Source organism: Podarcis muralis, chromosome 10 (genome assembly GCF_964188315.1).
Source record: "Podarcis muralis chromosome 10, rPodMur119.hap1.1, whole genome shotgun sequence".
NCBI classification, from domain to species: domain Eukaryota; kingdom Metazoa; phylum Chordata; class Lepidosauria; order Squamata; family Lacertidae; genus Podarcis; species Podarcis muralis.
The window spans coordinates 56,423,348-56,438,526 of NC_135664.1; the positions used below are offsets into that span (position 1 = coordinate 56,423,348).

The 15,179-nt window shown below is 44.8% G+C and overlaps 1 protein-coding gene across 1 annotated transcript; it reads right to left on the bottom strand.

Annotated features, from left to right (window-relative positions):
• Positions 1-2,100: 2,100 nt before the first annotated feature.
• STMP1 (short transmembrane mitochondrial protein 1) lies at positions 2,101-14,528 on the bottom strand. The gene is made up of 3 exons (XM_028746302.2): positions 14,372-14,528; positions 3,831-3,884; positions 2,101-2,705 (listed from the first exon to the last, which is right to left on the bottom strand). The coding sequence occupies exons 1-3, from the start codon at positions 14,384-14,386 to the stop codon at positions 2,628-2,630; spliced, it is 147 nt and encodes a 48-aa protein (XP_028602135.1). The 5' UTR covers positions 14,387-14,528; the 3' UTR covers positions 2,101-2,627.
• Between the last annotated feature and the right edge of the window lie 651 nt (positions 14,529-15,179).

The window sequence follows — 15,179 nt, forward strand, 5'->3', positions numbered from 1 at the left end:
TGGGAGAATCTCTGCCTGCAGGCATGGAAGTAGATGGAGGTTTATGCTAATCCTGGCCTGTGTTTGCTACTACTTGAACCTTCATAATTATGTCAGCACCACGGACCAGGGTGCCCTTGCCAAATAGTTCTGGCACTTCAGAAACCCATTAGCGACTTTCGAAAGCCATCGCCGCTGATGTACAAAGGATTGCAGATCTCGAAAGAGACGGAAGAAGTCCGCTCAATTCACATTAATGGGTACTGACATCAGAATGTCTCTTGGCTTTGTTTAGAACTAGCTTTGTTTGCCTGAAAGTTAATTGCTTGGCAGATTTGAATAAGCAGAAACTTTAAAAATGAGGTTGAGGGGACCCCTCAGTTTTTCCTTGTCGTGTATACAGAGTGGACACTCTGCATTTCTGGGAAAGGAAGCAAAAACATTCTTTGATAAAATGCCTGTGAAGGAATTAAAGTTCTTTTAGCCCAAAAAATTCTCATTTGAAGAGGGGATTTCTTACCACGGCATAACAGCGTGCACCTGTATGTCATAGACTCAAAATATAGTAAAAAGAAAAAAAGGGGGGGAAAGGAAGCTCTAGGACAGGCATCCCCAACCTTCGGCCCTCCAGATGTTTTGGAATACAATTCCCATCATCCCTGACCACTGGTCCTGTTAGCTAGGGATCATGGGTTGTAGGAATCATGGGAGTTGTAGGCCAAAACATCTGGAGGGCCACAGGTTGGGGATGTCTGCTCTAGGACATAATCCAAGAGAATTGCTGGTTTCAGTATGTAAGGTTGTATAAATATATACCTCAAGCTCCAGTCAAGGGAATAATCTCCCAGTTCATGCACTGTGAAGTAAACACATTTTAATAGTTGAAATAGCTCACCATATTTCAGTATTTACACTTCTCAGACGCGCACACACACACCATGACCACCCAGATGTCTTCAAGAAGTCCATGAGAACAGCAACAATGGCTACAAAGATGGCAAGACTCTGGTTGTACTTGGGCTTCTGTGATGGGATCTTTGAAGCCAGAGAGTGGAAACGATAAGTCCGTGGGCCAGGGAGCAATGACAATATGGGTTTGTCCTATCTGGGGCTGTTCCTGGGTGCAGTTTCCCTTCTGACATGGAGTCCACAACCTCACCCACTGAAGAAGGAGCATCTGCCCCCAGCGTCATCACACTCAACACATACTTCATCCTCCCTCTAGGGAGGAATTGTCAGAGTTCAAGGACACATTCCAGCCAATAAAAGAAGTTGATATGGGAGCAAAGGTGTGGGAAGAGCCCCAAAGAGGCCACATTTAGCTCTCAGGCTCCACACCCCCGACCTCCAATGTACCCATGCTAATGCCTCAGAAATCTGCCCAGTGGAATGAAGCCCATGAGTTTCCATGGCGACTGCTGCAGAGAGGGATCCCATGGACCACCTTGATGCAGATACCCTCCCAATTGTATGTACAACTTTGGGAAGGGGCAAGCATGGGCCGAACACCCATGGCCCTGTACTCCCAGTTCGCACAGTATTAACTGAATGTAAGTGAATGTCTGAATAGTGGACACTCGTTCATTAGGGTGAATGAGGCACTGATCTACCCACCTCAGTCTGCTCTTACCCCCTCATACCTGCTAACTTGCCATATATCTCAGGAGAGGCACCCTTATGGAACTCAGCAGAGAGCAGACCAGGGACAAAACAAGAATTAGGCCACATTCACACCATGTATTTAAAGCACTGTTACGCCACTTTAAACAGCCATGGCTTCCCCCAAAGCATTCTGGGAGCTGCACTTTGTTACTGGTGTTGATAGTCATCAAGAGACCCAAATTGTCCTCAAAGAGTTACAATACTCAAAATAGTTTGAGAGACAGTTCCTCTTCACAGGGAACAACTTTGTTATTGGGCATGTTGTAAGACTTTTGAAAAAGCAACCAATGTTGAATCTAAGGAGCAACCATACAAAATGCCTGAGAGAAGAAAACGGGTGAAAGCAAGACCAGAAACTATTTCAGAGTTCTCTGATTCGCTCAATAATTCACACTCCTTTTGCATGGAAAATACACAGCACAAGAATCAACAAGGTTAAAATAAAAAAAAGCCTCTCACTTCAGAGGGGGGAAAGAGAGGAGGATTTTTATCTGTGATTTAGTATGTTACAAATAGGTTGTACAAAAAAATACTGAATTAATTTTTAAAATACCATTAAAAATCTTTGGATGCTAATTCCTGACGCATTTTAATTTCTTTCATGAGTCACTTCTACAGCCAGACCATTACTGATTGTCACACTGGAATAATTAATTTCATTACTCTACTCCGAAATCAAATTAATACTGAATAGAAAATATTATTGAAAACAAACACTGAGAACAATAGTCCAATCTCTCAGTCTCTCCCTGCATGGTTTTTCTTATTACACATGGGGTAAAAAGAAAGAAAGAAAAAGAAGTCAAATATCCAGAAAGTGCTAGAAGGTCCCTTGGATGTGGTGACACTTCAGCCTGAGGGCAGCTTGGTTTTTCAAGACTACACATCTGGAGGAAATCCAGAAAAGCCACATGAAGGTTTGGCATCTGCGACCTAGTGGCAAAACTACATGATCTACATTTAATACAGAGACAGCTAGGTAAACATCATTTGTCGTTCGGAGGCTTCTTTCTAGCTTCCACGTCTCTCTTGATGTCTTCAATCTTCTTTGAAATGTTCGGAACCTATTTGAAAGCAGAACAGGATATCAGAATCTTCTACTGTTCACAGAATTCATTGTCTGTAGCATGGCAATACCATCATTAGGCCAACCAAAATGTCACAAAGCAGTGAGCAAGCTTTCCATTTATCTTCATCAGTCTGTGTGGTCAGACAGGCTGGGTGTTTGGTGGGTGGGCAGGGGGAAGAGAATTATTGTTTGGTTCTGAAACCCTACAACAGAGTTTCTGTCTCTCTTTTGTTCTGGTGTTCTATACGTAGTATACTTAGTGTTAAGGTTTAGACTTAACTTAAACTTGCAATAACTTATAATAAGTCTGCTGCAACTGGATTTCTTATGGACAGTGCCAATTCTGAATGTATTGGATTTATAACCATTATGCTCATTTGCCTTCAGTATCAGTAAAGCTCTATCGGATGAAATACAATTGCCTCTGGTCTATTTTGGGAGAATCCTGCAATGTGTTTATGTTGTTACTCCGCTAACTATACGTTGGAATCTGCTCTGGATTATATTGAGTAGTATTTCAATGACACTGCCAACCTTTTTGGGCCAGTGGAAGCACTGGGATTTTGAGAAACTGCTCTGGGCACCTGTTACAAAATGGCTGCTGTGGAGGCTACATCACACAAAATGGCTGCCAACTCTAAAAGGGCAGAAAAAGATACTGCACAAAGAAATGTTGTGGACCTGCCCCCCCCCTTCATCAATTGTGTGAGGGAGGAAGCACCTACATCAGGTCCTGGTTGTGGGCTTCATCTCGTTGGCCACTGTGAGAACAGGATGTTAAATTACATAGACCACTGGCCTGATCCAGCAGGCCTTCTTATCTTTTTATGTGTGTTAGATAAGGGTCAATGCAGCTGACTCCGGTTTTGGGCTCTCCATAGGGGAATGGATATAGGGTCTGTCATGATGGGCTTCTGCACTTCAAAATTTGCTGATAGACAACTGGTACTGACTTTTAAAATATATCAGATTAACAAGGAAACAGGACAGAGTGGATTTCTAAGTGAACACGTGAAAATGGTATGAACCAGAATATGGAACTGCCTTCCCACAAAACTGCAACCCCATAAACAATGTTAACAGAAGCTCAGCAGTAGGAAACTAGCAAAATAATACTTACATCATAGTTCTGGGCCAGATACATCCCAACTACATTGCCAAGTGCAAAACCAACCTAAAGAAGAAATAAAAAGGATAGACAAGGATTATACTTTTCTCCCATCTGGTGAATGTGCTTAAGGATATAGCTTCTCTTCCATTAAGCTTTTTAAAACAAAAAACAAAAAAACAACTTTTTGCCAGTTTCAAAACAAACCTGATACTCATTAAAGTGTTTGTCACATTCTCAGCTGCGGGTTTTTGCCAAGTGGTTTCTGCTGCTCATAATGCTTGCTTCGGAAGTTAAGCTACGTAGCAAATACTGTAATTAATTCCTTCAGTCATGATTTTCAGTACAAATGCAGGAATTTTGGGAAATTTCAAACACTTCCTAGCACTTGACAAGCACCAGGGGATTTTTTTCATGGGAGTGGTGATGTTATGTAACATGCTAAAGGCATTGGAGTGGGGGTCCCCCTCCTTCTCCTTACTGCCACTGCTGCTTGCAAAGGAGAAAGTGAAAAATGGCTGCTGCTTCCTCTTTGCTGCAATTGCCTCTCACCAACTCATCCACTCGGGGCTGGAGCAGAGGCGATCAAAGGGGTGCCAATAATTAAACTGAGGGGTAGTAGAGCTGGCAGGGTCTCTATGGTGGGCCCCTTCCCAGGTCACGGACCTTGGTGGATGTCCAACCATGCCATGCCATGCCCTGACCCCTGACACTGGATCCAATATGACTGCATGCCCACTATGAAATTGTCATAGATCTAGGATGGGAAACCACAGACTCAGAGGCCAAATGTGGCCTTCAGGACTCTCCCCAGGCTGCACATGTCTTTCATGGGGCACATCCTCCTTGAGTATTTTTGCCTGGCTGGAAATGTGCCACTAAACATCAACAAGGTCTCTTGGTTTCCTGGAAGGAAGGCGGAGAAGTGTCTGTACACAAATCGACTTTTGTGTGGTAGAAATGCACAAAGGTTTCATCCACTTCTCTGCCTACGTTTGCATCCGCTCCCAACCACCACTGGTATATGGCCCCCAAAAGACTACCCATGAAGAAATGCGGACCTCAGGCTGAAAAAGATTCCAAAACCCTGACTTAAGACAGACTAAAGGTTTATCCTAACCCAGCAGTGACCACTCTATGCAAAAGGGTTTTTGTTTTTCCCAATCCAGCATCTGAGAGCTTGGGCCTCGTAAACCTCTTCCATCTGGATGATAAAGTCCTCAAATCTTGCAATGTTAAATGGATAAATAAATGTGTCGCCAAGTGGTGAAAATATTTCAATGCCTGTGGTTGCTGGTTTAACCACAAGAGGATCTATTTTTCAGCCACAAAAGAAATGCAGATTTTATTGCCACTGGGTGTAGAAAGAGCTGTGGAATAAAAAAATATGTACAGTAAAGTTAAAATTGCCTTAAACAATTAAACTTGGAAAAGTGGGGACACTATTTCAGGAGCTGAGAATTCATATATCACACTTTGTAGGAGCTAGTCAATCTAGTGCTTGCAATAGGAGAACAAAGCCAATTTCGGATTGTGTGCGCCATGAAAAATTCAGTTTCACAACCCCCTTTGGCCCAAGGTCACCCAGTAAGCTTCATGCTGCATGGGGTTTTGAATTGTGGTCATCTGGGTCCTGGTCCAGCACTCTCAACCACTACACCAGATTGGCTTGAAGAAATTGTAGGTTATAAACCATACATGTTACCCTCACGCTAGGCACCTAAATGCCTCTCCAGTCATCATCTGAGAAGAACAAGTATGCAGTGAAGTCCACACTGTTCAAGATTTTAGGGATTGGGGTTGGCAATAGCATCTTAGCACGTGGGTGGAAGGAGAAGAGTAGGCTAGAGGAAGATGGGAACTTCTTTCTGCCCACATTCACTTGATTGCATTGTGCTGCTTCCCCTCTGGAGATTCTGGTGCCACCACTTCTTAATCTGCTGCCATTAGGTCCTGGGAGAAACTGCCTTCAAATGGGATTTCTTCCTACCTTGTTAGAGTATTAGTTCTTCCAGCAAGGAATGAAGTGGTCATCCTCCAAGTCCTTGGCAGAAGTGGAAGAACAAGAGGCAGGATTTGGGTCAGAGGAGAAGTAAGGGGAGGTGACAGGAAGTGTGCCTCCTCTCCCAACAATGTCTCAGGGCAGAACAGGTTTTTAAAATGTCAGATTGCTAGCAAACAATCTGCCTAACCCTTAAAATCTTGCACATAAAGTTGCTTGTGGATTGGAGCTTGGTGTTCCAATATTGGAATGCCAACTTTAAGAAATAATAATTAAGTATGACTTGTTTCCTAATGAACATCCGGCTACTAGGCAGCAAGTATGCAACAGAATAATAAAGAGAGCCGTTGTCTTCTGTCATGGTCATAAAACACATTATTTTGGGGGAAATACAGTGATTAAGAAGGTTCTATGGAAAATTAAAAGCTGGTTGCTCACTTTTCCATACCATCAGTTATTAACTTAAGATACGACTTTTCGGGAGGATGGTACGTTGCACTTATTTTTGTCAATTGGCACATTAACAGGCAACATTCTTGTTATGGATTTTCTTGTACAGGTTCCTTTTTACTTGAAAAGCTAACAAAGCTTCCGCCCGCCCCCCCCCCCACCATGTGGGTGTTTTGATATTAATTAATTAACACATGCTACATGCAGCTAAATAGTATTTAATACTAATTTCAGTGCTACACAAAGATAAACATGGTCTAATACTCATTTCAGTGCTGAACGTCAAACAAACAGGTTGCATGGCCATGTGCTTGATAATAGCTCCTATAAAATTGTCTTTTTTTAAAAAAAAAAGAGTTTGTATTACATCCATTTTATTTTGTGTAATATGATAAAGGTAAAGGGACCCTGACCGTTAGGTCCAGTCGTGACAGACTCTGGGGTTGCGGCGCTCATCTCGCTTTATTGGCCGAGGGAGTCGGCATACAGCTTCCGGGTCATGTGGCCAGCATGACTAAGCCGCTTCTGGCAAACCAGAGCAGCGCATGGAAATGCTGTATACCTTCCCGCTGGAGCGGTACCTATTTATCTACTTGCACATGCTTTCGAACTGCTAGGCTGGCAGGAGCAGTGACCGAGCAACGGGAGCTCACCCTGTTGCGGGGATTCGAACCGCCGACCTTCTGATCGGCAAGTCCTAGGCTCTGTGGTTTAACTCACAGCGCCACCCGTGTCCCATTGTGTAATGTTATTTTATGCATATATGCTGCTTTTGCTACCCTTGAAGATGCTCTGTGTGTATATGTATGAATGAAGCCAGTTTGAGGACGGTGCCAGAACTTGAGTCTGATAGTCCTGCTACAGCTCTCGAAAAACACCCCTAGTGGCTTGCATGGTCTGGAGGTCACTTAGGAATCACAGTCTCAGAACAGTCCAGGACACAATGGCCAATTTCCAAACAAAAAAAGCCATCCTCTTTCATACAGCAAAACCAACACTCTTGAGTTTCAAAAGTAAAATAGGTTGTTGTTTTTCAAGTCACTGGCTTCTTTTTACAGTCACATTAAACAAAGAACATTGCCTTGTTTATGATTTGCTGGACTCCGCTGCATATGAATGTGCCGTCACAAAACACACAGTGTACCCCAAAGTTATTTGCCGCATTCCTTGCTCTGAAATAGTGCAGTGCCTGAAACAGGCCAAGAGACATTTAGTCTAGCTGGAAGCTAAGACATCATTTGCATCCAACTCTTCTCAAAAAATGCTTCACATCGGCACCGTATCTCTTTTAACTAACATCCTAACAAGATTTCCATCTCATGATCCAGCTCCATATATATATATATATCCCTACTCTTAATCCAAACTGCTTCTCCTTGCCCATCCAGCATTTCGGTACATCTGTCCTAATTTATCTTGGTTCCAACACAGTCATGCTTACCATTCCACTCTTAGAAAACAGATTTATGGACCTCAGTGTCCTGCTTTGCTTGCCATGTACTTGTGGGTATCGAGGGGTGTGGTGTGGGAACAGATTGCATCTCAAAAGCCGTACCCACTCACTCCTCCTTCCCCCCTCCCCCTTTGCTTTCAGACCAACAGAACATAAAATGCGTACCGGCACCATTCCATCAATTGGTGGTCGGAAAAATTGACTGCTCTGAGGCAGTTGCTGGAGCATGTCAACGGGCAAAGCTAACCGCAGATCAAATATCTATATGAGAACAACATGGTCTCAGCTGGCTCTGTCTATTTTAGGCGTGGGGAAAACTTTGGCCACCCAAATGTGGCTGAACTACAACTCCCAGCAGCCAGGGAAGAGGGGAATTGTTGTTCATTGACATCTGGTTTATTTGGACACACCTATCTTCATGTTGATGGGACACCTATCTTCATGTTGATGGGACGCGGGTGGCACTGTGGGTTAAACCACAGAGCCTAGGACTTGCCAATCAGAAGGTCGGCGGTTCGGATCCCCGCAACAGGGTGAGCTCCCGTTGCTCAGTCCCTGCTCCTGCCAACCTAGCAGTTCGAAAGCACATCAAAGTGCAAGTAGATAAATAGGTACCGCTCTGGCGGGAAGGTAAACAGCATTTCCGTGAACTGCTCTGGTTCGCCAGAAGCGGCTTAGTCATGCTGGCCACATGACCCGGAAGCTGTATGCCGGCTCCCTCGGCCAATAAAGCAAGATGAGCACCGCAACCCCAGTCGGTCACGACTGGACATAACGGTCAGGGGTCCGTTATCTTCATGTTAAGAACATATGAATAGTCAGCTAGATCAAGCCAGTGGTTAGTTTTGGCCCAGTTCTCCATTCTGTTAAGGCCATCTTGCATCCTGATTCTGTCTTCCGTGGCATTCTGTGTCAGGTGAAGCCTGATAACAGAGCCTGTGGGTGGGGAGAGGGGTGGTGTTTCTATCTGGCAAGCTGCGATGCTTTGTGCAGATGGAAAGTTCATCACAGCAAAACACTGAATCCCACCCTCAGAGTTTAGGGTATTGGCAACCATGTACTCTGGCCCATTTATTTCGGAGTTCATAAAAGGTCAGTTCCTGAAGCAAAATACCCTCCCCCTGTGGGGCCTACACACAGCTCATTTTCCGATATTTTAAAGCACTTTTTACTTGCTGCGGCATCTGCAAGTGGATTTAAATAGTCTTAGGAGGGAAAAAGCTGGCAGCCCGTTTGACAATCGGCAATTTGCATGCCAAGTGAGGACTGCAAAACACTGGCTGGAATGTATAGGGCTTCCGACAGTTATCCTAATTTTATGCATAGTCCTTTTACGAAGCACATAGTTACTTTGGTCTTTTGAAAAACAAAAGCTCCGTTTATGAGATTATCCCTTTATCTGCCTGCAACAGTCTTAACTAGGAAGGAGCAGAGTCCCGACACTGTATGTTACCAAAACAGGGAAGAGAAGGGAAGGCTGAATATGTCAGCTTTTCCCTCTTCCATTCTTCCGGTTCTCAGACACTAATCAGAAAGTCTTCTACAGAAGTGATTTTTATTGTGGATTTGCAACGCAAGAGAACATCTACTCCATCAAAGAAGAATACTTAAGGATGCCCTCTCTGTTGCGAGTCTTATCTGTCGTTTTGTCAGAGGAATAAGAGACAAAGCCAGAGAAATAAGAGACGTCCTTCGAACGATTCCGACTTTGCTTTGGATTGTGCAGCATTAAAAAAAGAAAATCAATAGCAACAACAACAAAAGGCCGACTCTCAACAAAGATCAGCATCTGAGCTAGGTAGCTGTATAAATAAAAGAGAAAAACAAATTAAAGTCTGATTTACTGTAAAATTACACAAACACCCGCAATAATTTAATTAAAAGTCTGGACTTGGAATTAAATATGGACACAGGATGCCATTTGCAACAGCCTTCCCTAGTCTGGTTGTCCTCCAGATGTTTGGGACCACAGATCCCATCAAAGCCAGCCAGCATGACCAATGGTCAGATGCAGTCCAAAAAAACATCTGGAGGAACCTGGTTAGAGAAAGTAGTTTTAAAGGTTGCAAGACTCTCTAAGCACATCTCTGAGCCACAATCACCAGGAGCATCACATACAATGCCCATGAAAAACAGAACTTTAACATGTAGACCCTCCACACAGAGCAACTTTATTAAAATTAGACAGACAGATGTGCTGCCTGGGGGCTGATTTGTAGGCTTGTGATTTCCAAACTGTGCTGCAAGAAGATAGTAAGATCACCTCCCAGGGAAAGCCTAGGTGAACAGATGAGTTTAAAGTAGGTGCCTAAATGCCAGTAACTAGGTGCTCATCTGATGTTCACTGGGAGCGCATTTCAAAGGGGATGTGCCACCACACCCAATGCACAGATTGCCCAAACTTCAAAAACCTACTGCGCATCAGTTTGCCATCCTATGCGTCTTCCACGGAACTCTTGCACATTTTAGAGGATGCTACTTCCCTGTATTTTCAGGAATCCTTTTTTTTATTAGCAATTTCAACATGACAACATATCAAACCATAACATATTCATCATTTTCCCCCTTCCCCCCCAAACACTCCCTCCCCTCCCCCAGAGACGTCCCTCAGCTCCTCTCTCTGATTTCTCAGCATATATTATTCTCTGCATATTGTAAAATTATACAAATCCTTACATTATCTGTCTACCATGTTATCAACAGTAACTCTATGTATGTTTATTCAAAACCTGCCAAGGAGTCCAATTCATTTTGTTGTGTTTTTAAATAGTTTGTATAAAGCTCCCATTCTTCCTTGAAGTCACAGTTCTCCTTGTCTCGCAATTTGTATGTCAGTTCAGGAATCCTTTTTAATGGTTATGTTGAGATTATGTTGCTTGGGCATCTGGTTGGCCACTGTGAGAACAGGAAGGTGGACTAGGCAGACCCCTGGCCTGATCCAGCAGGCTCATCTCATGGTTGCCTTGGGCCAGTCACTCACTCTCAGCCTGATCTACCTCACAGGATTGTGGCAGGGACATAGGAAGCTGCCTTAGACTGAGTCAGAGCACTGGTCCATCTATGCTGACCAGCAGTAGCTTTCAATGGTTTCAGACGGGTGTATCTCCCAACTGTATGTGGAGGTGCCAAAGACTGAACTAGAGACCAGCATACAAAACATGTTCTCTTTCACTGACCTATGGCCTTTTGTGTCCTGAGTTCCCAGGAGGAAGGGTGGAATAAGAATGCAGTTCTATTGCTTCTTGCTCAAGCACACAGAATGTCTTTCAATAAGAGACCCGGTGGCTCTGTTTATGGGACCATGGTCCTAATGTTTACTGCAAAAGAGACACGTGAACCTCTGAACTTTACATGCACCTTACTAATGCCTGATCAAAATATAGCCAAAGCTCAGAAAGCAAACGTCTTTGTGACACTGCATTTCAAGAAGTGTAAGAATCAGGGATGGCATGAGTTACCCAAGGGAGTCCCAGGAATACAGCAGGAACAGTCCAGTGGAAAATTAAAGCACGTATTTCAATTTCAATGGGACAGTTCATTTCAATGGGACAGTTAAGCATATGCTTGACCCCTCCCCACAGAAATGGCTTTAAAGTGCTTATGTGGCTGGCTCAAGGGTGGCTAGGATTAGTATCCTGAGCCATTATAGAAGATCTTGACAGGGAGGTGAGTAATCAGGTGATTGCAGGGAATCTCTGGCCTGCCTGGATTATAATGGCCAACCAGCAGACATCCAGACTTCTACTGACTATGGATAGCTCATTCGGTAGACTCTTAATCTCAGGGCCATGGGTTTCAGCCCCACGTTGGGTAAAAGATTCCTGCATCAAAAGGGGGTTGGTCTAGATGACCCTCATGGCCCCTTCCAACTCTACAAGTCTGTGATTCCGGTTCTCAATGTTTCACTTGAAAATGCTGGAAAGTTGTTCAGCTCTTGGTGCAGATGCCCTGGCCAGCAACCATTCCGTCTCCAGCATCCCACCTTTCCTTTTTAACACGGCACTAGAGCAAGCAGTAGTTGTTTTTCAATAGGGTAGCAACTATGCATCATGGAAAACAGCAAGAGAGAACACCAATGTGCATAAGATTTGCATTTGCTAATATAGATGTAATACAGTGGACGCTCGGGTTGTAAATGTGATCCGTGCGGGAGGCACGTTCGCAAACTGCAGCATTCACAACGCGCAGCGCCACATCTGCACACATGTGGGTTGCAATTCAGCGCTTCTGCGCATGCGCCGAAACCTGGAGGTAACCCGTTCCGGTACTTCCGGGTTTCAGCGCATCCTTTAACCCAAAAATGCACAACTTGCAGCGTCTGTAACCCAAGGTATGATTGTACATTATTTGCAGTACACCGATACATGTGGCTGATTTACCTATCCACATGAGGGTGTGACTACATTTCTGAAACAATATTTAGAAATTTGAAGTTTAATTAATTCAACATCCAGGTTGAAACATAAGAAAAACTCTGCTGGATCTGCCCATAGGTCCATCTACTCTGTCATCCTGTTCTCAATGGGCAACCAGTTGCCAGCAGGAAGCCTGCAAGCAAACAGGACCGGAGCACAACAGCCCTCTCCCGAAGGACTTGAGATGACATGCACAGAATTATGCTGTTCAGTCCCACTGATTTCAAATGGGGTTTATTCCCAGGTACGTGGGTCTGGGATTGCAGCAGCAGCTCAGTGAAACAAACAGGGGAAGAGTGGAAGGCATGCACCTTATCAGGCATGAAACGAGTTGAACTTTGGATATGGACAAGTTAATATCTTGTTTTTCTAGAGACAGCTAGAAAAAGAAAATGGAAACCCACAGCTTGGGAACTTCTGGTATGTTGTGGGCACTAACAACCACTGGCCCAGCAAACTGCCTGGCTGTGTGAAAGGTCACAGGGATAAATATGTCAAAATGCATTAACAAATATCAGGAGCTATCACCAAAGCACTTAAGCAAAACTGGTGCAAAGATATTGTTGCATCGATCTAAAAGGAAACTGCATAGGCCCCCAAATGGATCAAAGTCCAGGGAATCCCAAGGAGAAATTTGACAGGCAATTAGTAATTGTGTTGGTCCCCAATAATGAGGAATACACTGTTAAGATGGCGGAGCACCCAGTTTTGAGATGCGATATTGAACGCATCCGGCATGATCTAGCCTACTGCAGGAACCAGCAGGGCAGAGGTGGGGAATGTATAGCCCTCCAGACATTGTTGGACTACAGCTCCCATCATCCCTGGCTGCTGGCCATGCTGACTGGGGCTGATGAGTTCAGCAACATCTGGAGACCCACCGGTCCAATAGTTCCAATATATATACAGGACACATTTAAATGGCTTTATTTAAAACAACAACCAGTGTTGTTTTCTGAGATATGTTAAGGGGTTGTACGGCCTCTGGAAGGCGTTGTCAGGCTGCATGCAATAGATAGCTTAAGGCAGAGGGCATACAAAGATGACAGTGTGGGAAAGCAGCTTGATTGTGTTTGAAAAGACAAAATAAGCCCAGGAATGTATCAAGAAGGTGCTGGGGTCAAGCAAGGGGAGATGGCTGCCATCTTGATGCACTGCTTGTGAGTTTCTAGAGGCATCACTAATGGAAAGAGAACATCAGGCTGGCCAGACCTTCCTCAGAGCAGTTATTCCGCCCTTATGATTCGTAAGTGGAACAGAAGAGCACTTAACCCATGTGAAATGATGCTGAGAAAATACTGAACAGTGTGATTACAACAGCAGTTTACAGACACTACCAAATAGATGCCATATTACTGAGCTGCTGTCAGCTGCCACAAATGTGGGTCAGGAGAAAGCTTTCATCCTTAGAACAATTGGGATGCGAAAACATTAGACGCATCTGTTTTTGTCTCTGTTTGTTTGTAAGTTGCTTTGAATTGGCCTGGGCAAGACAACAAAAGCGACCAACAAATTTAATAAACAACAACAACAACAGACCTTGGGCGTGGGAAAGGATACCTAAGTTTCCAGGCTCACAACACAACCTTCTTTGTGTATCTACTCAGAAGTTTGAAGTCAAGAGGGACGCACTCCCAAATAAATGTTTTACGGTGCAATCTTACACACACCTAGCCCACTGCTTTTCTTGGGGTTTACTCCCACTTACAGGCTTGCACTCTTGATGCCTTAATTTATTCCTCTGCTCATTTAAAAGGTGGGGGTGTCTTTCGTAGGCATAACCACCATCTTTCTCTTCTAGTAGCCCAATGTGACTGCAAATTCGCCTCTTTTCCTCTGCCCTCAGTAGATCGTGGGATCAACTGGTCGAAATCCGGGTGGCCTACTACTGTACAGGAAATCGGTAAGAGTTTCTTGACTCCCACTCTGTTTTACAGTGGCAGCGACAGAGAGACCTTCCCAACTAATGAAAGGAAGAAAGTTAACGGAGGGGACACTTTCCCCTGAAAGCACCGCGAGCTGAGTTCAAGTTCTGGAACTGAAAACGGGGATCTGTGCCCATTCTAACTATGTGCTCTTTTGCGCTCGGCCCTGGTTGGGGGATCTGAACCAGAGAGAGAGATAGAAAGAGAGAGAAAGAGAGAGAGAGATCCAAAGGGCACCTTCTATCCTGACGCCTGCCCACCCCTGCTCCAAGCCAACCCAGCCTCTGCGCCCCTGGGAAAAGACTCACCAAAAACTGAAACATGGTGCCTGCGCGCAGCCGCCTTTTTCCGCCCCTCCGTTTCCAGTTGGAGAGCCTCGCGCGCAGCACAGAGCATCTTCTCTTCCGGGTGCCCGCCTCCCAACCCAACTCCGGCTTCCCTCACTGGCTGAGCTTTTAGACGGGCCTCTCAGGAGCCCTATCCGGGGCTCTCCTTGCTCTCGGCGGCGCGCACCTTAGGCAGGCTCGCTTCCTCCTCTCTCTGCCCTCGTAGCTCCGGGAAGGAAGCGCGCGCAGGCTGATGATTCAGCGGCGAAGGTGGTGCTTGGCTAAGCTCAGTTTGCGGCGCCGACCAAGCTTCTTCCGTTACGTTGCTTCGTCAGGACCTCCATACACGCAATTCCCAGGCTTGCATCCTGGGGAGGAAGTTGCTTGGGTGCTGCTGGCGCAGTGGTTTGACTTCACCCCCCCCCCCCCGAGGCGCACGGCATTGTCTCTGGAGACAGACGGATACCAACAACAACAGAACCACCACCTGCGGGTCACAGGGAGGTCTACAATATAAAAACACAAAAATGCACAACAGTAACAATCATAATGATAAATAAATAAATAGATGATTTAGTTATCCAAAGGCCTGGGAGAAGAAGAATGTTTTTGCCTGCTGCCTAATGAAGAAGGTGCCAGGTGAGCCTCCCTGGGGAGAGGATAACACAAGCAGGGAGCCAGCCTTCATCATTTTGGTGGTTCATTTTCAGAACTTTTCCCAACTCTTACAACTGCCTTTTTGAAGTGAGGTGACCAGAACTACAGCCATGCAATCCTATGTATATCTGTT